Here is a 26,504-nt window from a genome sequence, read left to right as displayed (position 1 = left end):
AACATGCTAGAGTAGATTTGTAGCATATCTGGCCCACGGTATATGTTTGACATTGGTTGGGCATTATGATTATGCAAAGCTCGTCATTGTGTCCCTCTCACTTAATAGTCTCTGAACGGAATGCCCCCAATACTCAGACATGGTGTTCATATAGGCGTACAAGCCCGATGAATTGGTGGAGGAGGGGGGCAGAAATTAAATGCCCAAAAGCATTTCCGGTCACCAGCGAGCGCCTACGGATCGAAGTTCCAGGCCGTGAGTACAACAGCTTGAAAGTGGTCCAATATAGCCTTATTTATGTGGTTTTGCAATCGAAATGCACCCTGTACTCACCCCGATTCCAGATTTGAGAGGAGAGGGACATAAATGAAGTGCCTAAAATATTCGTGTTTAGAGTCAATGGATCTGCGACCTGCCAGATCGGGGGGTATGAGAGACTCCCTGTTAGAAATTTGAAGGTCCGGTAAAGCTCAATATAATTAAAACACAGATGCTATTTCGTTTTGTTTTATAGCTCAAAATTTCATTTTACTTGTCTTTACTGGGCTAGGATCTGGAAGAGTTGTTGTATAACCAGCGTTCTGGGTGATGTGAGGGATTAGTCAATGAAACGGTCTGTTACGGCGAGTTTTTGGCGTGAGGTGCACGGATCTTTGGGTAAACAACCAGAAACTTCAAAATTGATTGATTAATCAATGTCTGACGTTATAACGTCGTATGGCACCTGACGCGACCTTCCACTACAACAAGTCAGATCTTCATGTAGTGTAAGTCATCGAAAGTATAAAAAAAAGAAACGAAATATAGATCTGTATTTTATTCAGATTGGTTATCACTGCTTCTTTAAACTCGGCGACTTTGTAGACCCGTTGCGACATACATTATCGTACTAGAAAGCTCGATACCACACGCCAAGTGACCACTGGACGGATCGAATTATAAAACCACAATTGTCTTATAACTGTTTGGGGTTAGGTAGTTGGCCACACAATCAGATCACCAATATCCCTGTTAACATGTGTATGTGGGGGCCATATGGGGCGGGGCGGGGCGGGGCGGGAGGGGGGGCGGGGCGGGAGGGGGGGGGGGGCGGGTAGATTACGCCCAGATGATATAGTATGGTCTCCATCTTGATCTTATTTTATTTTCAAATTGTGACAAAGTATGTTTTATTTAGTACAAAATTATTTTTTTTAGAACTAACTGGAGTCCCCTTTAATTTTATGGCCCCTGACTGCAGCCCAGTCAGCTACCCCTTTAATCCGGCCCTGGTTCCTACCACAATATAATCACGTTGAAAGAAACGATTTTGTATCTTAATTCGAATATTTCACAGGGTAGTTATCTTTCACACAAATTTGAAGTTTTGTTCATGAAGCACAACCATCAAATTGGATTCAATTCAGTATTTACTGTTCCATCGGGTCGACTGTTAAACAGGAATGAAATGGTGGCCTATTGAGTGACACGAGGATTGGACATTCTGTTTGGGGATTCTATATACAGTCGTTGTACAGTTTCCCTGAGTTCTGTCATACTTGGCTAGCTCTTTCTGGCTTACTTTGCAACAACAAGCTACAGCGCTTCATTGATAAGAAAATTATATTTTAACTTATTTATTCCCGATTTACATAATTACAGAATAAATATAACAATGATTAAACAATTTATAATAATTTAAATATTTCTAGTATCTAGATTTGCGTATCTGATATTTAAGCTTCTTCTTCGCCTTCTTCTTCATCAAATTCTCCTTCCTCTTCAGCTGTAGCATCCTGGTATTGTTGATATTCAGATACCAGATCATTCATGTTAGATTCAGCTTCCGTAAATTCCATCTCATCCATACCTTCACCAGTATACCAATGGAGGAAAGCCTTTCTTCGGAACATAGCTGTAAACTGTTCAGATATTCTCTTAAACAGTTCTTGAATAGCTGTACTGTTGCCAATAAATGTTCCTGACATCTTCAGACCTCTTGGTGGAATATCACAGACAGCTGTTTTTACGTTGTTGGGAATCCATTCAACAAAGTAGCTGCTGTTTTTATTCTGAACGTTCAACATCTGTTCATCTACCTCCTTCATGGACATACGACCTCTGAACATGGTAGCTACCGTCAGGTAACGACCGTGACGAGGATCGCAGGCAGCCATCATGTTCTTGGCATCAAACATCTGCTGGGTGAGTTCGGGTACAGTGAGAGCTCGGTACTGCTGGGAACCACGAGATGTGAGGGGAGCAAAACCTGGCATAAAGAAATGTAGACGTGGGAAAGGTACCATGTTGACAGCCAGTTTACGTAGATCAGCATTCAGTTGACCAGGGAATCGTAGGCAGGTGGTCACGCCAGACATGGTGGCTGACACCAGATGGTTGAGGTCACCATAAGTGGGTGTGGTCAGTTTGAGGGTACGGAAACAGATATCATAGAGAGCCTCGTTATCAATACAGTAGGTCTCGTCTGTATTTTCTACAAGTTGATGAACTGAGAGTGTAGCGTTGTACGGTTCAACAACTGTATCTGATACCTGAAGATATATACAAACAAAAACGTATCTTAGAATAGTTAAAACAGTTAAAGATTTATGTATTTTATCTGCTAAAGAAATGGCCTAAATACCTCGTCGGTAATAATGGCATTTGGAATATTTATATATCGGTACAAATAATATTGCAGTAATTGATGTAGAATGTAAAATATTCTTACCTTAGGTGAAGGACAGACAGAGAAGGTGTTCATGATTCTATCTGGATATTCTTCACGGATTTTACTGATGAGGAGAGTTCCCATACCAGAACCGGTTCCACCACCAAGGGAATGGGTCAACTGGAATCCCTGTAGACAATCACAGCTTTCAGCTTCTTTACGGACCACATCTAGAACAGAATCAACCAACTCGGCACCTTCTGTATAATGACCTTTAGCCCAGTTATTACCAGCACCACTCTGACCAAAGACAAAATTATCTGGACGGAAGATCTGACCAAAGGGTCCTGATCGTACCGAATCCATGGTACCGGGTTCCAAATCAACGAGAACAGCTCTGGGTACATATTTTCCTCCTGTAGCTTCATTATAATAAACGTTGATTCTCTCCAACTGAAGATCAGAATCACCGTGATAAGTTCCAGTTGGGTCGATACCATGTTCATCAGAGATTACTTCCCAGAACTGAAAATAAAATACAAATGTGTTTAGCTTAATAATAGCATCGATTGTCGATTCAAACGATTGGCGATTTCGATTTTAATACAATATTGGCTAAAACCTACAGCACGACAGTTTATATAATTTAAAAGTAGGGCGTTAAACCCCATTTCATTTCATTAAAATATTTAAACTTACCTTAGCTCCGATCTGGTTGCCACATTGGCCAGTTTGCATATGAACGATTTCTCTCATGTTGAAAGTTTAAAGGGTTAACTGTGAAGACAACTGTAGAAGACAGAAAGTGAATGTTAATGATAGACTCAGCGTTAACTTATATACATATAGACAATGTCACGTGTCTCCAAGGTAATATTGTTTGTAAATAAATAAATGGATCAACATAATCCCCTAACGTAATGAGTCGGAATCAATCACGGTAGATTGATCAACATTTTGCTTAATGAGACGACAAAGGGTAATCCAATGCATTTAAATTCAATTCAGTTCATGGGTGGGCGGGGGGGGGGGGGGGGGGGGGCTAGTAGTCTAGAATATTGAATTGGCGGATAAGTGTGTGATGATAAAATATAATAACACAGTCCCGCATAGACATCTAACACGTGTTACGGAAATGAAATGAAATGAAATGGGGTTTAACGTCCTACTGTTCTGCTCCTATACTGGGCTAATGAAGACGGACATACGCCATACAGTGTGCTATGAGGGAAATTTTGCCCGGGCAGCGGCACTATCGCCTACTCTTATATCGAATTCCAACTGCCAAGGGGTCTTTTACGTACACGCCAATGTGTACACGGGATCTCGGTTTTTCGTCTCATCCGAAGGACTAGACAGCTGTCCTTGTCAGGTCCTCCGTCCTGCATCACTGACAAGGGGAAACCACGCCGGAAAATCCCGATAAACTTGTTCGGCCAATGCAGGGATCGAACACGTGACCTCCAGGCGAGCCAGCGCCTAACCCACCTAGCCACCGTGACTCCCACGTGTTACGGACAATGTGTTGTCATTGATGATTTCAAATCAAAGAAGGCTGAACTGATTCAAGGAATACGACAGGGATCTGTTTTAGATCCAATTCTTTTAAGTCTGTTTACTAAACCACTCGATTCAATTGTCAACAAATATGGCCTTCTGTTCCATCTGTATGCAGATCGCATGCATTTATACTGTTCTTAGGGGGTTGGATGGTCGAATGGTTAGCGCGTGTGCGTTGTAGCATAAGGTCTGTAATTGAGCAAGCTGGCGTGGTTTCGATTCCCCGACCCTACGTGACAAGGAGTAGGTTCGCCTGTCCAACCTCATGGAGTTTCTCCGGGTTCTCCCACTGCTAAAACAGACCCCTACGTGCAAGTGAATTATTGAAATAAAAAATTGAATCGAAATGACCTGGTTTGTGTCGAGTGCACGTTAAAATCTCTCTCTCTCTCTCTCACTCTCTCTCTCTCTCTCTCTCTTCCCTGTTCTTTCAAACTTGTTATAATATAACTTGGACCATTCAAGATACAACATTGAAAGCTGTATATCGGAAATAAAATCATGGATGACATAAAATTTGGTGAAGTTAAATTCTGATAAAATATTGGCTAGATACAAAAGAAAATGAAATCCTTATACGGCATTTAGTAACTGAACATATGTTATAAAACACAAATTTATATGTAAAACAATCAGTGACTTTATTTCACGCTACGTTTCAACAAGTTCCTCTTGTCGTTCTCAAGAGGAACTTGTTGAAACGTAGTGTGAAATAAACCCAGTGATTGTTTTCCATATAAATTTGTGTTTTATATAAAAGAAAATGACCTACAGATAGTTTATTTCCGGGGGGGGGGGGGGGGGGCGGTGAACTAGTGGTGTAGAGTGTCGCGCTTCGAGTCCTAGCTGTCCGATCACCTTTGGCTTGCGATCTAGGTTTCGACCCCTGGTGTGAGCGTCTTTGGCTTGGAGTTTGGGTGCCTTTTGAATCTCGTGGGTTTAGTCCGGGTACCCCGGTTTCCTCCAATAGGCAAGACCGCTGCGCGTGCACTAATATAATACAACTGATAATAAGACAACTTATCTGCGATATCACTCTCGGTGGAAGCGGATATTAAACACTAAGAACAACAATAGTTGATTTATGTATGAGTATGGAAGCACAGACAAACAATATCCGTAAAATGTGTTACTATCATACACGGAGAATTAGTCAGATTACAAAACCGGAGGCCCCGGAGAAAACCCACGAGGTTGGACAGGCGACCCTACTCCTTGCCACGTACAACCGGGGATTCGAAACCACGACAGTCGACTCAATGACAGACTTTATGATACAGCGCGTGCACGCTAACCATTCAGCCATCCAACCCCCCCACAAACAATGGAGCAAAAGCTTTAATTTGTATGTCACGTCAAGATTAGATAATTTCAATTTTCCCCAGGAATTGATTTATAAACCGCAAAAACTTCTGCAGCTAAATTAATAAACCAAACTATCGACACATATTACTCGCATATTGTATAACCTATTTCCTCTAGAGTTAAGTTCAAAATATTCCCTCTAACTTATAAAGGCTTAAATAATCCCCGTCCTTCATAATTATTTGTTTGAACCCCTTGAAATTATTTTCTAAATATAAATCTTATATCGATCTTCACCGAACACATACTTGTTATTAGAACTTTCTGCAAACTTATTTTATATGGTAATCGTTCATTCTATGTTCAAGCCTCTCTTCTGTTTAACAAACTATTCGCCGGGGTTATTTAAGAAAGAAATAAAAACCCACTGATTTTAGAGGCTTTTAATTAATGCATAACGGTATATAATATACGCATACTGATACACAATTGATTGTGAAAAAATAAAAAAAACCCAAACGAATAAATAAATACAAAATAATAGATAAATGATAACAAAAATAAAACCCCAAATAAAGAACCCTAATCCAGCAATAAGAAAACCCCACAATAAAACACCCAAACCCAAAATACTGCACACCACGATTGTTTTTGACATGATCAATTTGATATATTGGATTAGGCGTTATCATCTCATTAAGGAAACTGTTGATTAATCTACCGTGATTGATCTCGGCTCATTACGTTAGTGGATTATGTTAATCCATTTATTTATTTATTTACAAACAATATTACCTTGGAGACACGTGACATGGTGTATATGTATATAAGTTATCACTGGGTCTATCATTAACATTCACTTTCTGTCTTCTACAGTTGTCTTCACAGTTAACCCTTTAAACTTTCAACATGAGAGAAATCGTTCATATGCAAACTGGCCAATGTGGTAACCAGATCGGAGCTAAGGTAAGTTTAAATATTTTCACCCACCTAAACGTGCTAGTAATCAGAGAAGTAAAAACACTTTGTGTCATTTAACATCTGATACCACTTCTCATTTAAGGATTTTATATAGTTATAAACCTTTATATAGTCATAAACTTTTATATAGTTGTAAACTTGTTTAATATAAACCCTTATATAGTTATAAACCTTTATATAGTTAGTTATTAACCTGTTAAATATAAACTGTTGTATTTAAAAATAAAATGTCTGTGCCTTCAAAATTGAAATAAAAACATGAACCAAAAATACACACTTAATAACACGAAGACGGGCATACGCCGTACAGTGTGCTGTGGGGAAAATTTTGCTCTGGCAACGGCACTATGACCAACTCTTATATCGAATTCCAACTGCCAATGAATACACGGAACCTAAGTTGTGCGTCCCATCCGAACGACTAGACAACTGTCCTTGTCAGGACCTCCGACTTGCACGACTGACAAGGGGAAACCACTTCGAAAAATCCCGATGAACTTTCTCGACCAATGTAAACCCACTGGGTTGAATACTAACATAATAATACTGTTATTTTTATTTTTTCAGTTCTGGGAAGTAATCTCTGATGAACATGGTATCGACCCAACTGGAACTTACCACGGTGATTCTGATCTTCAGTTGGAGAGAATCAACGTTTATTATAATGAAGCTACAGGGGGAAAATATGTACCCAGAGCTGTTCTCGTCGATTTGGAACCCGGTACCATGGATTCTGTACGATCAGGACCTTTTGGTCAGATCTTCCGTCCAGATAATTTTGTCTTTGGTCAGAGTGGTGCTGGTAATAACTGGGCTAAAGGTCATTATACAGAAGGTGCCGAGTTAGTTGATTCTGTCCTAGATGTGGTCCGTAAAGAAGCTGAAAGCTGTGACTGTCTACAGGGATTCCAGTTGACCCATTCCCTGGGTGGTGGAACTGGTTCTGGTATGGGAACTCTCCTCATCAGTAAAATCCGTGAAGAATATCCAGATAGAATCATGAACACCTTCTCTGTCTGTCCTTCACCTAAGGTAAGAATATGTTGACATATTATAATAGCGATATTGTAATACTGAATAAAAAGACAGCTGAATAATTACCACAGAGTTCAAGGCAAATTGCGAATAGGTGTTAATATGTGTTGCCCTTTTATGTTAACAATTCTAATATTTGTCTATAATTTCAGGTATCAGATACAGTTGTTGAACCGTACAACGCAACCCTCTCAATTCATCAACTGGTAGAAAATACAGACGAGACCTACTGCATTGATAACGAGGCTCTCTATGATATCTGTTTCCGTACCCTCAAACTGACCACGCCTACATACGGTGACCTCAATCATCTGGTGTCAGCCACCATGTCTGGGGTGACCACCTGTCTACGATTCCCTGGTCAACTGAATGCTGATCTACGTAAACTGGCTGTCAACATGGTACCTTTCCCACGTCTACATTTCTTTATGCCAGGTTTTGCTCCCCTCACATCTCGTGGTTCCCAGCAGTACCGAGCTCTCACTGTACCCGAACTCACCCAGCAGATGTTTGATGCCAAGAACATGATGGCTGCCTGCGATCCTCGTCACGGACGTTACCTAACAGTAGCTACCATGTTCAGAGGTCGTATGTCCATGAAGGAGGTAGATGAACAGATGTTAAACGTTCAGAATAAAAACAGCAGCTACTTTGTTGAATGGATTCCCAACAACATAAAAACAGCTGTCTGTGATATTCCACCAAGAGGTCTGAAGATGTCAGGAACATTTATTGGCAACAGTACAGCTATCCAAGAACTGTTTAAGAGAATATCTGAACAGTTTACAGCTATGTTCAGAAGAAAGGCTTTCCTCCATTGGTATACTGGTGAAGGTATGGATGAGATGGAATTTACGGAAGCTGAATCTAACATGAATGATCTTGTATCTGAATATCAACAATACCAGGATGCTACAGCTGAAGAGGAAGGAGAATTTGATGAAGAAGAAGGCGAAGAAGAAGCTTAAATATCAGATACACAAATTTAATTAGTAGAAATATTTAAATTATTATAAATTATTTTAATCATTGTTATGTTTATTCTGTATTATATAAATCAGGAATAAATATGTTAAAATATATACAGTATCTTCATATAAAGTGATCATTTCCAAGAAATCTGGTGGGGAAACCCCATCTTGTATAGTCCCTTGGTGTGTTAGAAGAGTTGATGAAGTATGTTAGAAGGTCTTGTAGTTATACTCCCGATATTTGACAAGACCTTATCAGATTTTAAATTCAATGTCTTACAGTGTTAATTAATCGCCTTTGATGACGATGGTTCTACCAGATAACCCATCCCTGATAAATCATCGGGGTTAATAGAATATATTTTCAAATGTACACTCTAAGGCGTGCTGGGGCCTCCGAGAGAAAGTAGGCAGACTAAACATAAGGCACTTTAGGGGGCAGCTCCAGGAATTGTGTGCTTCTGTGGCACATGCTAGAATCGATTTGACATATACCTGAGCCATGATATAACATACATTAAAACTTGGTTGAGGGATTGTTATTAAGAACTAAACGAAATTAAGGCACTGTTTCGATAAGGGAGGCACTTTTTCAGAATGGAAGGCACTTTTTTCCAAAAGGAAGAGCACACATCCCTATACCCTGGTAGGAAATCTAATCGAATTCGAACATTATCAACCATTTCCAGTTTCTTCTTTTTTTGACTACCCGCCCAGCACGCCTCTGTGCAAGCTTTTATAAATGTGACGAGATACGGTGTGGTCTGTGTGTCTTTCCTTGCAGATTGTCAGTAACTGCTGATGCTTGTTGTGTACAGCCCATACGATGTTGTAAATACATTGGGTTTGGGTACCAGTAGGGCATTAAACCCCATTTCATTTCATTTCAATTTTGGGTACATCATTTTCATACTTTGGAAAAACGTGATCTGAAAAAGTTTGTGCTCAAGAGTGGGTGAGGTTGATAAATCCTCGGTTTAAAGTGCTGAATGTCATAGGGGATAACTTAACTTATCGTATGAAACTTGTCTTGGTGCTGCAGGTGAAATAATGCAGCTATTATTTTCACCCAACATAATTATGACATCTTTATTAAGACCAGATACCTACAAGATTATTCTTATATAAAGCTATATTACTAACAATTGCATCCAGAAGTGTGATGACAGGAGCAGGGGACTCAAAAGGTCACACCCTCACTCTCTCAGCAACCTTTTTCTGCTTGAAGGCACAATGCATGACACCCCCGCCCCCCTCTTCATTGGCCCGCCCCCCCCCTCTTCATTGGCCCGCCCCTACATAGACCTCGAATTGTAATTAATAAAACAATATTAAAAGCAAAACGGGTTCAAAATTGAGCTCCATACAGGGGCGGATCCAGGAGTTTTTGCAGGAGGGGGTTTGCCAGGTTCCTGTTAAGGAAATTTGACCGTTGAAAATGCATGATACCGTCATCGTCTCCAAATCACTTAGGCGTGCATACGCACTGAGCTTTTTACAGAGAGAAATCTAACACCCCATTTGACGTCAATTTTTGTAATGAATTAATGGGATCATACTGTGATTCAATTTGATTGATGCAAAGCATTAATTGCATTAATTGTTATATCACATATGTCTAAACCATTATCTCGCATTGCTGGGGGGGGGGGGGGTCAGGATCCGCCTTGCCATACCCTAAACAAAAACATCTCTACAAATCCGGAGATAGGCGACCCTGCTTCTTGTCAATAAAAAGCCCAGATCTAACGATCGATCATTCGACCAATCATATGCATAAGACTTTGAAGTTAGTCTGGCATAGTATATTAATATTTTTACATCCTTATAAATCATTTTCTTTACTTTCTCCGTTGCTAGGCACATGATGGGGTTGGGGGGGCACGAGACGCTGGCTCGCTAGTATGGAGGCCACGTGTTTGATCCCTGCATTGACCGAGAAAGTTCATCGGGATTTTCCGGCGTGGTTTCCTGACAAGGACAGCTGTCTAGTCATTCGAATGGGACGAAAAACCGAGGTCCCGTGTATACATAGGCGTGCACTTAAAAGATCCCTTGGCAGTTGGAATTCGATATATAAGAGTAAACCATAGTGCCGCTGCCCGGGCAAAATTTCCATCACCATGTCATGGACCCGGGTAATGTTTTCATGAATGGTTGCTGTTGATGGCCTTCCAGGACGTCGGTCATCGTCAAGGCTCTCTCTGCCACGCTTAAATTCCGCAGCCCACTTCTTTATTGTCTGCGATATCACCTCGGTGGAAGCGGACGTTAAATAAAGCTATTTCACACACTCTTTATTGTGGAAAAGGACGGGTGTCATCCTCTAAGGTGGAGACCATGTCGGCATATATCTGTGTTTGGGTTAGCCCTTTCAATTGCAGGTACTTGATGACTGCCCTGTAGCCAGTTTTGTCACTTTCTGGTGTTTTCAGTGGATCTGGTACGAAGACAATAATAACACTACGGTTGTAGTTCTTTTGTCTATGATTCATTGAATGGCTGTACTTGTTGGTGGTAAAAGATTGTTTCAACCCAATTGATCTATCCTTTTCGGGCAAAGAACTTTTCAGTCAGCCCTCGTACGTTTGCGCCCTTTCGCCCCGCCCTTCTGGACCCTTTATCGCATTTAAATGATTTAACATATGTCAACCATCAAGCTGTGACTAAACTATGTTTAAAGTCTGTTACATCTATGTTTGTAAGCGAGATTATCAAATAACTGGTCTGATTCCGATTTCTAACTCTGAGGCAAATAACTCGTCTGAAACCGATTCTCGTTCTCTTTTAGTCATAGCTTGATGTTATTATTGGAATATTAACCATGCTACAGTCGCCTGTGATATCAACTTGCCTATTTTAGGATGCGCAATTATCTGTTATTTATGCTTCCAATGTCAGAATACGAGCATATATTGAAAACAAAACAACCATTAATTAAATTGTCTTAAGTTTTAATGTTGAATTACTCGAGGAAAACTTTAATAAAGTAATAAATAGTAATAAATATTATGGGAAAATTAACCACCACGTCTTAAATTAAGCATCTTCTTATATTTAACCTTCTTCTTCACCTTCCTCTTCATCAAATTCTCCTTCCTCTTCAGCTGTAGCATCCTGGTATTGTTGATATTCAGATACCAGATCATTCATGTTAGATTCAGCTTCCGTAAATTCCATCTCATCCATACCTTCACCAGTATACCAATGGAGGAAAGCCTTTCTTCTGAACATAGCTGTAAACTGTTCAGATATTCTCTTAAACAGTTCTTGGATAGCTGTACTGTTACCAATAAATGTTCCTGACATTTTCAGACCTCTTGGTGGAATATCACAGACAGCTGTTTTTACGTTGTTGGGAATCCATTCAACAAAGTAGCTGCTGTTTTTATTCTGAACGTTCAACATCTGTTCATCTACCTCCTTCATGGACATACGACCTCTGAACATGGTAGCTACTGTTAGGTAACGTCCGTGACGAGGATCGCAGGCAGCCATCATGTTCTTGGCATCAAACATCTGCTGGGTCAGTTCGGGTACAGTGAGAGCTCGGTACTGCTGGGATCCACGAGAGGTGAGGGGAGCAAAACCTGGCATAAAGAAATGTAGACGTGGGAAAGGTACCATGTTTACAGCCAGTTTACGTAGATCAGCATTCAATTGACCAGGGAATCGCAGACAGGTGGTCACTCCAGACATGGTGGCTGACACCAGATGATTGAGGTCACCGTATGTAGGGGTGGTCAGTTTGAGGGTACGGAAACAGATATCATAGAGAGCCTCGTTATCAATACAGTAGGTCTCGTCTGTATTTTCTACAAGTTGATGAACTGAGAGAGTAGCGTTGTACGGTTCTACAACTGTATCAGATACCTGAAATTATACACAAATAAAAACAACTATTAAACACAATAAAACACTTATTAAGATGGTTCTAGATTTCGAAAGATCTGTAAAAGATAAATCTTTACGTTAGAGCCACAATCCCATTGGTTTAAATATAAATATAAAATAAAAACTTGTAAACTGTTCAAATGAGAGAGAGAGATAGAGAGAGAGGGTGTTTAACGTCCGCTCGACACAAACAAGGTCATTTCGGGACTAACATATGGTTCAATTTTATTTCAATAATTCGCTTTCGCGTAGGGGTCTTTAGCAGTGGGAGGAAAACGGAGGACCCGGAGAAAACCCACGAGGTTGGACAGGCGATCCTACGCCTTGTGATGTACAACCGGGGCAACTGCTCCAATTAGACGTGGCATTTGACTTTCTAAAAGGATTAAGTTCAAAGTAATAATAATGTGAAATATTCTTACCTTAGGTGAAGGACAGACAGAGAAGGTGTTCATGATTCTGTCTGGATATTCTTCACGGATTTTACTGATGAGGAGGGTTCCCATACCAGAACCAGTTCCACCACCAAGGGAATGGGTCAACTGGAATCCCTGTAGACAATCACAGCTTTCAGCTTCTTTACGGACCACATCTAGAACAGAATCAACCAACTCGGCACCTTCTGTATAATGACCTTTAGCCCAGTTATTACCAGCACCACTCTGACCAAAGACAAAATTATCTGGACGGAAGATCTGACCAAAAGGACCTGATCGTACAGAATCCATGGTACCAGGTTCCAAATCGACAAGAACAGCTCTGGGTACATATTTTCCTCCTGTAGCTTCATTATAATAAACGTTGATTCTCTCCAACTGAAGATCAGAATCACCGTGGTAAGCTCCAGTTGGGTCGATACCATGTTCATCAGAGATTACTTCCCAGAACTGAAAAATAAACAAATTAGATTAATTGAAACATTACGCAATCTGAAAAAAGATTTTTAATAAACATAAACTTACAAAAACATGCAAAATAAAGAAGAGAATTAAGACGGGGTTGAGAAATAAATCTCAAGATTGACGAAGATGACCCTAAGAAAAATATCTGAGAATTATTCCAGTGAATGCAAGAATCTTGAAATTTTATCCCTATTTGCAACTATTTTACAGGAGAAAATATCGAAAATATACAGATATTGAGTGTTGACTCTGTGCGGCAACAATCGCAATATCAACAAACTAAAGCCGTTATTCTAAACGTATTGACAATAAAATATTTGAAATATTTCTAACACTGAATTAATCAGACTCAAAGATTGCAACCTTATAAAAACCTACCTTAGCTCCGATCTGGTTGCCACATTGGCCAGTTTGCATATGAACGATTTCTCTCATGTTGAAAGTTTAAAGGGTTAACAGTGAAGATACCCGGAGAAAAACACGACGAATGAAAGTGAATGTTGAAACTTGAAATTTCTCTGACTTATATACCTTGTCCTCGTGTCACCAAGGTTATGAGTAATGTTTATACATACTAGTATATTGATTACGCGACAGATGTTGGTAATAGTTACATACATATAATTACATAACAGAGGTTTATTAATTTGCCTGTAACGGCTACCAACAGCGTAGATCGAATTAACAACCGTTAACTACCATTGGTCCATTGTTTATTAATCCGTCTAAGTGGATTATATTTAACAAGTTTATTATATAATCTGTGACGATCGACATGAAAATTGGTAACATTAAGATGGATAGAGGTCTGAATGTATTAATAATGGTTTTGACTTCTTTAGAATCTCAGGGTGGGGGGTGTTCAATAGATTGCTGTGTTTGCACGGACATACTGTGTCGTTCACTCCACCCGGATCCAAAGGTGGGGTTTGCGGAGTACCCCTCCCCCCCCCCCCCCCCCGCCTGCTCAGCTACGCTTTTGAAATCGATGGAGATTATATGGGTGCAACGTCGCTGTCCGCGCAGATTTCCCTCGTGGCGCCTTCAATAGCAAGTTTGGTGCAGGAAAATACGTTAAACCTCTTTTAAATTCATTTTGTTTTGTTTGACAAAGAGAAGTAATACCAAATTTTGAACTATAATAAACGAAACGAAATAGGATCTGTCTTTGAATCAGATGGGACATTTATGACAAACAAATTGTCAGTTTCATATAACCCTGAATCAGGGGTGTGGTGACTCATAATTTTACATGAGGAACAAGACCCTGTCTGTACCCCGAAAAACAATATTTATATGGTGTGCAAGGGGGAAAGGGTGGGGTGGCAGTTCCTCCCAGTGCCACTGGGTAATATTGGTCTGCGTGGAACATGCTATAGTTGATTTGTAGCATATCTGACCCAGGGTATATGTTTGATAGTTATGATTATGATTATCATGTTGAAAACTGCATGATTTTTGGCAATTTGCGAGGGGGCGCAAAAGCTCATTGCGTCCCTCTCACTTAGCCCCTGCCCTGAATCAATGAAAATGAAATGGGATTTAATGTCCTACTGTTCTGATGGATGTCTTGAGAGCATTTGAATTTTAACTGTCATGGACTCTTTTATGTGCACACCAAGGTGTACACAGGACCTTTTTTTCGTCCCATTGGAACAACTAGATGCTGTCCTTACCCGGCCCTCAGTCCTGTATCACGCCAAATAATACTGGGAAACTTTTGTGATCCCCACAGGGATTGAACCTAGGACCTTAAGGTTACTGAGCTAGCGTCTTACCCCCGAGCCATCGTCCCTTCCAGTCAAATAACCACAATGATGAGATGAAATGGAGTTTAACGTACTACTGTTCTGCTATGACTGGGCTAACAAAGACGGGCATACGCCCTACAGTGTGCTATGAGGGAAATTTTGCCAGGGCAGATGCACTATGGCCTACTCTTATATCGAATTCCAACTGTTAAGGGATCTTTTATGTACACACCAATGTGTACACCGGACCTCAGTTTTTGGCCCATCCGAATGAATAGACAGCTGTCCTTGTCAGCCACTCCGTCCTGCATCACTGACAAATGAAATGAAATGAAATGGAGTTTAACGTCCTACTGTTCTGCTCCTAACCTGGGCTAATGAAGACGGGCATACACCATACAGTGTGCTATGAGGGAAATTTTGCCTGGACAGCGGCACTACGGCCTACTATTATATCGAATTCCAACTGCCAAGGGATCTTTTACGTGCACGCCAATGTGTACACGGGACCTCGGTTTTTCGTCCCATCCGAACGACTAGACAGCTTTCCTTGTCAGCCACTCCGTCCTGCATCACTGACAAGGGAGAACCACGCCGGTAAATCTGGATGAACTTTCTCGGCCAATGCAGGGATCGAACACCCGACCTCCAGGCTAGCGAGCTAGCGTCTTACCCACTTAGCCACGTGATCCCCGCACCACCGACAAGGAGAAATCACGTCGAAAAATCCTGATGAACTTTCTCGGACAAAAACCACAATGACAATATAATTATAAGATAAATTTAATAAGATAAAAGTTAAATCATGTACAATACAATGATTAACAAATAATATATATATATATATATATTTTATATACAATTTCACATATTAAATATATCAGAAAATTGCACAAATACATCAGAACTTATCACATAATAATAATAATATAAAAACAGGTTTCTTTCTTTCATGGTTAAATTTAAAGAAATAGGTCATTTCGGGATTAACATATCGTTTAATTTTATTTCAATAGTTCACTTGCATGTAGAGGTCTTTAGCAGTGGGCGGAAACCGGAGGACCTGGAGAAAACCCACGAGGTTGGACAGGTGCCCTACTCCTTGTCACGTACAATCAGGGAATATTTAAAAATGTAGACATCATCACAATCTTAAAGAGGAATTAATACTTTCAACAATTAATTTTATATACTATAATATGCGAAATAAACCTAGGCATTGCTAATTTTATAAAAACTGGCATATTTAAGAGCTGGCATTGTTCACGAGCATACCCACCAACTAATGAAAACACCTCTCACAGAATGGTGGATTTGCAGATTAGGACTCAAATTTTACATGCAATCTATTTAATATTAACAAATCACTAAAAGGCGTAATTTATTTTTTAGCGATTTGTTGAAGGACTTGAAAGTACTAACGACTCTTTAAATCTATTAAGGCAATATAAAGTGTGATATCCTATCAAGTAGAATGAGCAAAATACGAACATGACAGAAGAACAAATAAATATAAGACACTTAACAATAATAAGATATTCACATAATTTGGTACAAACGATAGGCCAATTTTAACATGCACATTTAAAAACGTTGCCCGCGCTCGTTCTTGTGTATGTTTTAGCTCTTTGCTTTAACGAAAGATTTTTTAGCAATAAAAAGATAAAGCACTTTAACGTTTCAACACTTAATTACGAGAATAATAAAAACACATAACATTTTTGTTTTTCATTCCATAAACTGACCATAAAATAGTCAGACTGCTTTTATCGTGTTAAATATAAAATTGTGAGTTTTAATTTATTGGGTTTTATTTGTTGATTTGTTTAGTGGTGTGACAATCTGTTTCTGATAAAAATTTCAATGTTAAGATATAACTGATTTTGTGTGAGTAAAAAATGAAACTAAAATGAATAAACCAGCCTACTTCTGTATACAACCTAATTCAATACCAATCTGATTAACATACAGATCTATATTTCGTTTCATTCTTTTTTTTTTTACTTTCGATGGCCTCCACTGCATAAAGATAAAGACATGACCGGTTGTAGTGGAAGGTTGTGTCAGGGATCAAACAAACAGCTTTTGACCCTATGACACCAGACATTTGATTAACCAATCAGCGTTGATGTTTATAGCGGCTCAGTTCTTGCACCGCACATCAAGAACTCGCGTAACACACCATTTCATTGGCTAATCCCTCGCATCAACCAGAACGCAGGTTACGTAACAACTCTTCCAGATCCAAGTGTAGTAAAGACAAGTAAAACGAAATTTTGAACTATAAAAAATGAAACGAAATAGGATCTGTGTTTTAGTCATTCAATACCTTATTTTGAAACAAATCCAAGAGATTTAATACCTTATAATAATAACGGAAGCATTGACAAACAAATGGCAGTCAGTATTATTTGTCTTTACAATTTAAAACTTTTATTTATTTTTCTAAACTAACGAACAGTTTGTCAGGATAACATACAGAATTTTTCTTTATTTTCTGTTCTCTGAAAAATACGATAAATAAATACATTATGTAAGAACAAAATGCAAAGAAATCTTAGATTAAATTTATACAGTAAACCTCGTATAAGCAGGGCTGTCGGTAATTTTTCACAGTTGATTAGCAGCACTGCTAATCAAAAAGTCCAATTTTGCCAAATTTGATTAGCAAATTTAAAAATTGATTAGCAGTTTTTCAGTTTGAACATAAAACACCTAAATAACAAGATATTACTTTAGTTCATAACAAATATGATTAGATTCCATTCTTACTATTCTTAGATTTTTTTTAGTACTGCCACAAGTACTTGTGACAGTTTGTGAATGTGATGTAGACATTTAGTTAGGTCTTTATGTCTAAAGCCAATTCTTAACAGTGACTTCCGAAGCCCCAATCATTTTAATTGTTATTTTTTGTTACGTTAGAAATCTTCGTTAGAAAACAATTTCGTCTGCTTTTTATCGTGTATTGCTACTTTTGTTAAATCGGGCGCACTTCGATTAACTAGACACACGTGATATTTTATGGGAATTTTTACTTTGATTTATCATTTTACAATACGTTAACATATATTTATTTTTTTATATTTTATTTACAAAACGTGGGGGATACACTGGATTTATTTCTTTCAAAATGAATATGATATAATTACTTGATGTCTCGCAACGTGAGTGGTACTACCTGATTCCCTATTTCCGGTTTAATAGTCCTTATTCATAGAGTTATGTCCCTGTATTATATAGTACCGTATAATTATTATTATTATTATTGTTCGATTTATATAGCGCTTCATTACACATGAGTGTTTCTAAGCGCATTCACAACAAAACAGTTCAAAAACATTTTTGAAATAAGTAGGTTTTTAAGTTAGTCTTAAAGCTCTGGATGGAAGAGGACTCTCTAAGAGTTTTTGGAAGATCATTCCACATTTTTGCTGCTTTGACGGAGAAAGCATATTCACCAGAACGCTTATTATATTTGGGGATCCTCAATATGCTACGATCACTTGAAGAACGAAGGTTGGATCGCTGGGGAGTATAGAAATCAATTGTGTCTGGGTAATTCGAGTAGAAAATGTCACTCGGAGAATTCAGTTTTGTTTATAAAATTTTATTCAACATTTTATACACGTTGAAAGTGTTGAAAAAGCCTTCTAGTCTTCAAATGCGGATTATCCTTGTGTCAATATCCAAAATGACAGGCATATTAATGATTCGCAGTTACTGCGAATCAAAAACTTTAGAGTTTAATTTTTGATTAGCAACGGACAAAATATGTATCGCAAATTGCGCTGCGATACTTGTTGTTGGCAGCCCTGCGTATAAGTCAGATCTTTGCTCAGCTCGGATAGAATCGTTTAGACCCTTTGATCCTGTACGTTTTTCTTATTAAACTTCTGCCCGTAAGTCGGATTTCCTAAGTCAGATCTTTGCTCAACTCGGATCAAAATGTTCGGTCCATTTGATCTAATTCAGGCTTTTTTCCTACGTCGAAGTTGGATTGGCAGTATGTTCAGATTTTTGACTTTTAGTTTCCTGCCAATGGTCTAAAACGCGGTTAGGTATTCCATGCAAAAAGCCCCAAAATACTTTACTCTATCATTTGGACTCAAATCAGCTTATTTGACACGACACAATAGAATTTTCACAGAAAATTTGAAAACTCGCTGTCTGCTGTACGAGACACTTTCTGGGAAAATTTGTGACATTTTTTAATGATGGTGACAAAATGACAGTTATCCACTCACACCAAAACAGAATTTATCTACTGGCACATACGAACAAAAGCTTGAAATGTGCCTTTGAATCAATTATTATCCGGCCCTTGCAGTTTATTTCTAATCGGTCTTGCATAATGTATGTTTAAGGAAAAAAATATTGACACGAACATTTATTTATTTATTATCAACATTTATTACGATGTAGAGCTAGTTTTATTATCCTACCTGTGTCTGATTCCTGGCTTCTTGTTCACTTTCTTGTAAGGCTCGGGCTAGCATGAGATCTTCTTCTTCTTGACTTAAACTACTACAAATAACAAATCAAACCACTATAAACTACAAATGAAACTACTACAAATAACAAATCAAACTACTATAAACTACAAATCAAACTACTACAAATAACAAATCAAACCACTATAAACTACAAATCAAACTACTACAAATAACAAATCAAACTACTATAAACTACAAATCAAACTACTACAAATAACAAATCAAACCACTATAAACTACAAATCAAACTACTACAAATAACAAATCAAACTACTATAAACTACAAATCAAACTACTACAAATAACAAATCAAACCACTATAAACTACAAATCAAACTACTACAAATAACAAATCAAACTACTACAAACTACAAATCAAACCCTAGGAGCATTTACACGACACGGATATCAATTTTATACAGTTCACAAGGTTCAACAAAGTGAAACAAGGGTCATAACTCTAGAAGTCATTAATGGGAATTGATGAAATTCAATAGGATTATTTGCTAATTTAAATAATGCACATTTATTTAATACAGACCGGCTGATAACTTTTGTCATTTGAGCATTCACAAGATTAATTTATTGTGTCCCAAAAAGTGTGATGGATAGACAGGCGGACGAATCCATTTTAATAGTCCCCTGCTTTCTTCGAAAGGCGGGGGACTACAAAGTGAAACAAGGGCCATAACTCTAGCAGTTCCGAATTGTTGAAATTAAATTGACTTTTTTGTCTCACTAATGTAAACATATATGCATTTCAAAAAGATCAGATAATAAATGTAGTCTGTAGAGTGTTCACAAGAAATTGTGGACGACGGATGGATGTATGGGAGCGACGACAGTATACAACATTTCCATGTGGGCGTATGAAAATCACAAATCTTATTCTTACCCAGTTTGATTGGAAGTTGGTTGTGTTTTTGTCCCTGATGATTCGGCCATAGACATCTGGAGAGCACGAGCCAATGCCTCATCTTCTGACTAAAATTGACAAGATTTTAAAATGACAAGATTTTAAACTTTACATAAGGTGTCCATACTAATACTATATGATTGCTAATCAATAATCATTACTGCATTTGATGAGTTGAATAGAGGGAGATAACTCTAACTTCTTCAGAAAATGGATGCACCATGTTGCTTATATTATTATATAGATTAGTTTTAAAATGATTAGATTACTGCTTAAAATAAGGTTGATTTAAATTTAAATGTTTTTTCTACACTCAAATATTTGTGAGCAGTTTAGCAGCTAAATAGGGAGAGGGAGAAAAAAAAGGGTTTAACGTCCACTCAACACAAGCCTGGTCATTTTGGGACTAACATATGAAATCACTTGCGCATAGTTAGCTGTCTTTAGCAGTGAGAGGAAACTGTGAACTAGGGAGTACATTAGAAAGCAAAATTACAATAAAGAATTATTGTTTATGTCATAAAATGGATATTATGGTTTAAACAGTCTATCATCATTTTAATCATCATTAGGAAATACAAACCTGCTAGTTTTTAACAATAACTTTCACTGAAGTGATATCATAGGAGGCATCAACATATAACTGGGTATATTTACAGTATCATATTAACATTTTTGGACCTGACAATTAATACACACTATTCTATTTATTCGTTTGTTCCTGGAGTTTTAAATCCACTTCCAACAAGGGTGATATCGTAAACAATCATCACAATGGTAGCCTTTAAATACCGTGTCACATAATCAATAAAAATAGTTATTATAAACATGTCTCACCATTCCAGCTTGAGTTGTCATCGGTACTCCTCTTTGTTGACGAGACTGTCTCTCTCTATAAATATACAATAATTAAAGATTAGATAAAGAGCTGGCAGTTCTCACTATAATAGTTGAAAACTAGATAATGTAAAGGCAATTTGCTGAAAATTTCAGTCAAACTGATCCACTCTGAACCCAGATTTTAGCAATTGTATTTTTAATCTAGCCACGATCATCATTACTAAAGTCTGTACGATAAAAAACATAGTCTCTATTATCCATTTTTGATTTAATTATCAGTGAGCATTAAGCAGCAGATAGGATTCTAATTCAGAAAATATTGCATGCTAGCAATGCCATCGAGAGTTGATTATGGTCTGATTAATAATTTATATAACATTTCAGGCCTAAAGTAAGACCTGTAATAGACAGATTTAGCTCTTGCATAATATATGTTTAAAATAAAGTTTATGTGCACTACAGATGTCTCTATTGTAGAAAGATAGAGAGATAGAAAGGGGGTTAACGTCCACTCAACACAAACTGGGTCATTTCGGGATTAACATATAATAGTTCATTTTATTTCAATAATTCCCTTGCGCGTAGAGATCTTTAGTAGTGGGAGGAAACAAGAGGACCCGGAGAAAACCCACAAGGTTGGACAGGCAATCCTACACCATGGCACGTACAACCGGGGAATCGAAACCACACCAGTTGACTCAATGACAGATCTTATGATATAACATGCACTCACTAATCATCTGGCCATCCAACCCCTCTTAATTGTAGAAAACAAGATTGGCTCAAAGACAAAGTCAGTTTGATCTAAATGAATGATGAAAAGTTAGTATCCTAATATTTTGCCATATATTTGCTATTTTTTAAAACAGGAACAGGGTGTATACACTCGGTAATCTACTTGGGGCGCTGCTCTTCAAAAATAAAAAAAAGCCCAGGTCCCAGTTTCACAAAACTAAAAGTTTTTGTTGTTTTATTGTATCAAATATCACAATAAGAAACTATGTGCAAATTTTTGTGTTTTTGGATCCAAGATATTTCTTATAAAATAGTGATTTAAGCCTGATAATGATTTGTGAAACATGGGCCAGGGTTTCACCAATTTTATCGGCATGAAACTTGTTCTATGGAAACTTGTACATTGATTGATGGACTTCCATTTTTGATATATTGTCACAATTCCAAGCCGGCTACGATGACGACATGCTCCTACTTGTTGCAATAACTATTATATTATGTGTAACAAGAACACTGTAGACTGATAGATATAAGACTTTACCTGTTTAAATCTCGGCCAATATTACTGAGTGAAGATTGTTGCGGTTTTGAATTGGTTTTAGTTTTTGTGTTTGTATTTGAGCTACTGAAGAAATTAAACCGGGATAAAGCCGCTGCCCTATGGTGAAAAAAAAACAACATAACACAATTAAAATGTTTCAAATAACAGGAAATACACAGTATACAATTCTATGGAACACAAATACTTTCGACAAGTGGAAAGGACAGAAACACGACTAAAGGTAAATTCCATACACAAATAAATGAAGTTTATGAAAACACCTAGAAATTATTTTAATGAAATGAAATGGGATTTAACATCCAACTGTTCTTCTCTGATTTGGCTAATGAAGAAGAGCATACGCCATGCAGTGTGCTATGAAGGAAATTTTGCCCGAGCAGTGGCACTACAGCCTACTCTTATATCGAATTCCTACTGCCAAGGAATCTTTTATGTGCACGCCAATGTGTTATTCATGAGGAGGACTAAAACACTTTTAATAATGTTAAAATATATATATACATACCCTGAATTCGACACAGATTTGCCACTCCCTTCAAAACCTTTACATGAATGATCGAGTTCATGTCGATGACGAAGGCAAAAATTCTTCCGACATTTTTCACATATCACTGGAATGAGCTACAAAATACCAACGTAATTTTAATTTGATTTAAACTTAAGACTTGACAATAAAATAAATTTGCACATCAAAATAAACCCAAGTTTTTAGGGCTAATGATTTTCCGTTTCAAAACACTGCCTAATTCAAATTCTGTTTTGGACAGGAGAATTCTGTTTTGACCGAATTTAGTGGTCCTTTCATAATCCATATGAACAATTCCATGATTTCTGCCTAATTTCAGCTGAAAATCACCAGCCGAAACAGTTGTGTTATTTTTTTTCTTCTTTAACTTCTTTTCATACAGCAATCTAAAACACATTGCAGTCAAATTTATAATTGAAATAGTTACCATACCTCTTTATTTTTACATCCTTTAGCAGAACATTTATTGGTATAAACCTGAAAAATAAATAAAACATTACATAACAAAAATTGACAATTTAATGTTTTCATTGTAATATCATTACAAGATTTCTGTCAACTAAGCAATTCTATTCCTGATTATGCAATTCTAGTCTACATGTAGATTATGCAGTTCTAGTCTAGATTAAGCAGGTTTAGTCTAGATTATGCAGGTCTAGTCTAGATTATGCACTTCTAAAATTATTAGGCATCAACACCAGATGGGATAAAAATGTCCACCCTTTCACTGCGGAGAACGCTAGAACAGAAACAGTCCTACACATGACGTCATGTGTGGATTGTACGTTAGGGTTAGGGTTAAGGTTAAGGGTTAGACTTGGTCCAGGGATAGGGTTAGTGCTAGTCTTGTTTACATCTCAAGACTTTGACGAAATCTGCAAGTCCTACCCCTCACCCTAACCCACAATCCAAATGACGTCACACGTGCTAAAATGTGCAGGACCATCTCTGATTGTGACTAGCCTAAAATTCTATGGCTAATACCTCGATTCAAAGGGAAGCAATTTGATTGAAATATTCAGCATATTCTATTTACATTATCTATTTTTTAACTATTATAGTGAAAAATGTCAGTTCTTTATCAAATCTTACCTAATACCCCTTTAATGCTTACTGAATTTTATGCAAGGGAGGTAACTTTCATACAAAAATTGTTTTAAGAAAGGAATTTAAACGGCGTTAGGTCAAACATGACAACATTAGTTGGTTACATAAAAGGGACAGTGGTTTCTTACCTGTCTTTTTTCTTTAGCTGGATCTGATTGACAATCTGTATCAATATGTCGCCCAACTACAATATCAGGTGTTTCACCTGGTTTCACAGGTATTGGTGCACTACATAACGGACATGCTGGTACTTGATTATCCTAAATATATAAAATACCATCTTTAATAATCTCACTTAGATTCAGTCCCCCTGCACTTAATAATAGAGAGAGAGAGAGACCATATGAAAGTCCCTAAATGACCTGGTTTGTGTCAAATGGACGTTAAGCCCCATTTCTCTCTCTTTCTCTGTATCCTGAATATGAATATCATAAAAGAACAATATATATTACACAGTGAAGTGAAATGGTCTCAAGTTTCTTATGATTTTGTTTTTATTAATAAATGACGGCACCAACACATAACTGACTGAAAACCCACAAACAAGGACATTGTTGACCGAAGTTCTGATCCGGTAAATATTTTTATTTCTCTTACCTTTTTATAGGATTCTGTACAGTTGTGACTAGAGTAGGTTACATGATCTCCACTATAAAATAAAAACAGAATTTTAATCAAGCATGTTATGAAAATTTTTATTTTTTCATCAAACAAACTTCTTGTCTCTAAGTTTTCTAGGCATTTTGGAGATCCACACAATCAAATAGTTGACCACAGTTAGTAAGCAAAACTAGAGAACTTGTACAATGTAATAAAATACTACTTATGTCATAGGATACTACTTACCAAAATGTTTTTTGACAAGCATCACAGGTCATTGGTAAAAAATCTGAAATAAAGGATAGGTTTAAAATTTTTGGATCACATGTTAAAAATACAAAACAATCCAAACCATGTATGGCATTCTGACTTATTATTAGCCTACAGGACATAGGCCTACAGTTATTTCATTTGACTAAACAATGCGTAGAGTGAGTCCAGGCCTACAGTTATTTCATTTGACTAATCTACAAATAATTACTATGGTGAGTGTTTGTGTTGTGTGTGCGAAGGCTGTGTGTCCCTGACAAGCATTGGAATGCGATGGTTGTGACCGCTGGCAACATTGTATTTGAGATGGGAGACATCGTCTGATTGTTCGTGGAGAGTTGGAGGGGGTGCAGTTTTATTGTCAGGATCTCGAAGGTGATGTAGAGATAAAAGAGGAAGAGGTTAAGGTAAATGTGAGGGGGGGGGGGGGAGAAGAGACGAAACGAGATATTGATTCCGTTTTCACACATTCATCTACTATTACAACTATTATACAAAGTTAAAGCGTCGGCGGAGAAAGAAATTTGACATAATTCAGGGTAAAATATTAAAAATATAATATGGGAATTGTATGAACTGGGAGAAAAAAGTGTATCGGGACTGTTAAAAGAGGTTTAGTGGCTGTGTAATACTGTAATACCATTTTTGGTGAATATTATTGCTTATTAATGAAATTGTTTTTGAATATTTATTGAATAAAAAGATTTATTTTGTGGTTGGTTATTTATTAAAACCATGACTAAATTCAGTATTAAAAACGACGATAAAATCATCACAATAATGAAGTAAGTGCAGGAGATCTGCACTATACACAAAACGAAATATCAATAATCAAGTAAAATCGTGAAAAAGCCCTTTTATCTACTTGTATCTATACACTGTAAATTTTTGGGCCGCTACAACCAAATTTAGGGGTCGTTAGGACCAAATTCTTTGGCCATTATTATCATGATTATGACCATTTATTTTGACTGTATTTGGCGTAATGGTAAGTATTATTATTATTATTAACCCATTCTACAAGCCGTTGTATTTGCCAACCCTTTATTATCAGAGAATGAGACTGTCTATGGCATGAAGGACAGTCAAAAAATATAACATGATACGTAAACAGTCGATACACGACTGTCAATGTGAATGTCAACAATTACTTTTAAAAAATAGGCCTATTATTAATTAGCCTAGCTGTTTAATTAATCAATTAGAACGTTTACCTAGTCTTTTACAACTGGAATCTGAACAATGTTCACCAAGATGTGGTAACTCCATTTCTCTTTCTTATTCTCTCAAAACTGTTTTGTCATCTAAAATGCGACTGACTCCTTTGAGAACATAAATATTAGAATGATTGTGCGGATTCCCAGTTCTTTAAATAGATAATACTACGTCATTTCCTGTAGACT

At 37.5% G+C, this 26,504-nt stretch overlaps 3 protein-coding genes and 1 pseudogene across 3 annotated transcripts; 1 reads left to right on the top strand and 3 right to left on the bottom strand.

The window, feature by feature from the left end:
• Window positions 1-1,715: 1,715 nt before the first annotated feature.
• LOC126830242 (tubulin beta chain) lies at window positions 1,716-3,406 on the bottom strand. Its single transcript, XM_056102901.1, has 3 exons — window positions 3,350-3,406; window positions 2,876-3,175; window positions 1,716-1,838 (listed from the first exon to the last, which is right to left on the bottom strand). The coding sequence occupies exons 1-3, from the start codon at window positions 3,404-3,406 to the stop codon at window positions 1,716-1,718; spliced, it is 480 nt and encodes a 159-aa protein (XP_055958876.1).
• A 3,018-nt stretch (window positions 3,407-6,424) lies between these two features.
• On the top strand, window positions 6,425-7,813 carry LOC126830239 (tubulin beta chain-like; annotated as a pseudogene).
• A 4,303-nt stretch (window positions 7,814-12,116) lies between these two features.
• On the bottom strand, window positions 12,117-13,876 carry LOC126830238 (tubulin beta-4 chain). Its single transcript, XM_050560592.2, is given in 4 exon segments — window positions 12,117-12,317; window positions 12,319-12,375; window positions 12,819-13,283; window positions 13,677-13,876. Coding segments are annotated over 4 exon segments (651 nt in total). The 5' UTR covers window positions 13,734-13,876; the 3' UTR covers window positions 12,117-12,245.
• A 1,938-nt stretch (window positions 13,877-15,814) lies between these two features.
• Window positions 15,815-26,456, bottom strand: LOC126830249 (AN1-type zinc finger protein 2A). The gene is made up of 11 exons (XM_056103039.1): window positions 26,316-26,456; window positions 25,078-25,120; window positions 24,829-24,880; window positions 24,360-24,491; window positions 23,557-23,601; window positions 23,104-23,219; window positions 22,578-22,694; window positions 21,299-21,353; window positions 20,441-20,529; window positions 19,495-19,576; window positions 15,815-17,553 (listed from the first exon to the last, which is right to left on the bottom strand). Exons 1-11 carry the CDS (start codon window positions 26,368-26,370, stop codon window positions 17,515-17,517), a joined length of 825 nt encoding a protein of 274 aa, XP_055959014.1. The 5' UTR covers window positions 26,371-26,456; the 3' UTR covers window positions 15,815-17,514.
• Window positions 26,457-26,504: the final 48 nt, after the last annotated feature.

Source organism: Patella vulgata, chromosome 8 (assembly GCF_932274485.2).
Source record: "Patella vulgata chromosome 8, xgPatVulg1.2, whole genome shotgun sequence".
NCBI classification, from domain to species: Eukaryota; Metazoa; Mollusca; class Gastropoda; family Patellidae; genus Patella; species Patella vulgata.
Note: the sequence above shows the minus strand (reverse complement) of the source record. Positions and strands in the feature narration are given on the sequence as shown.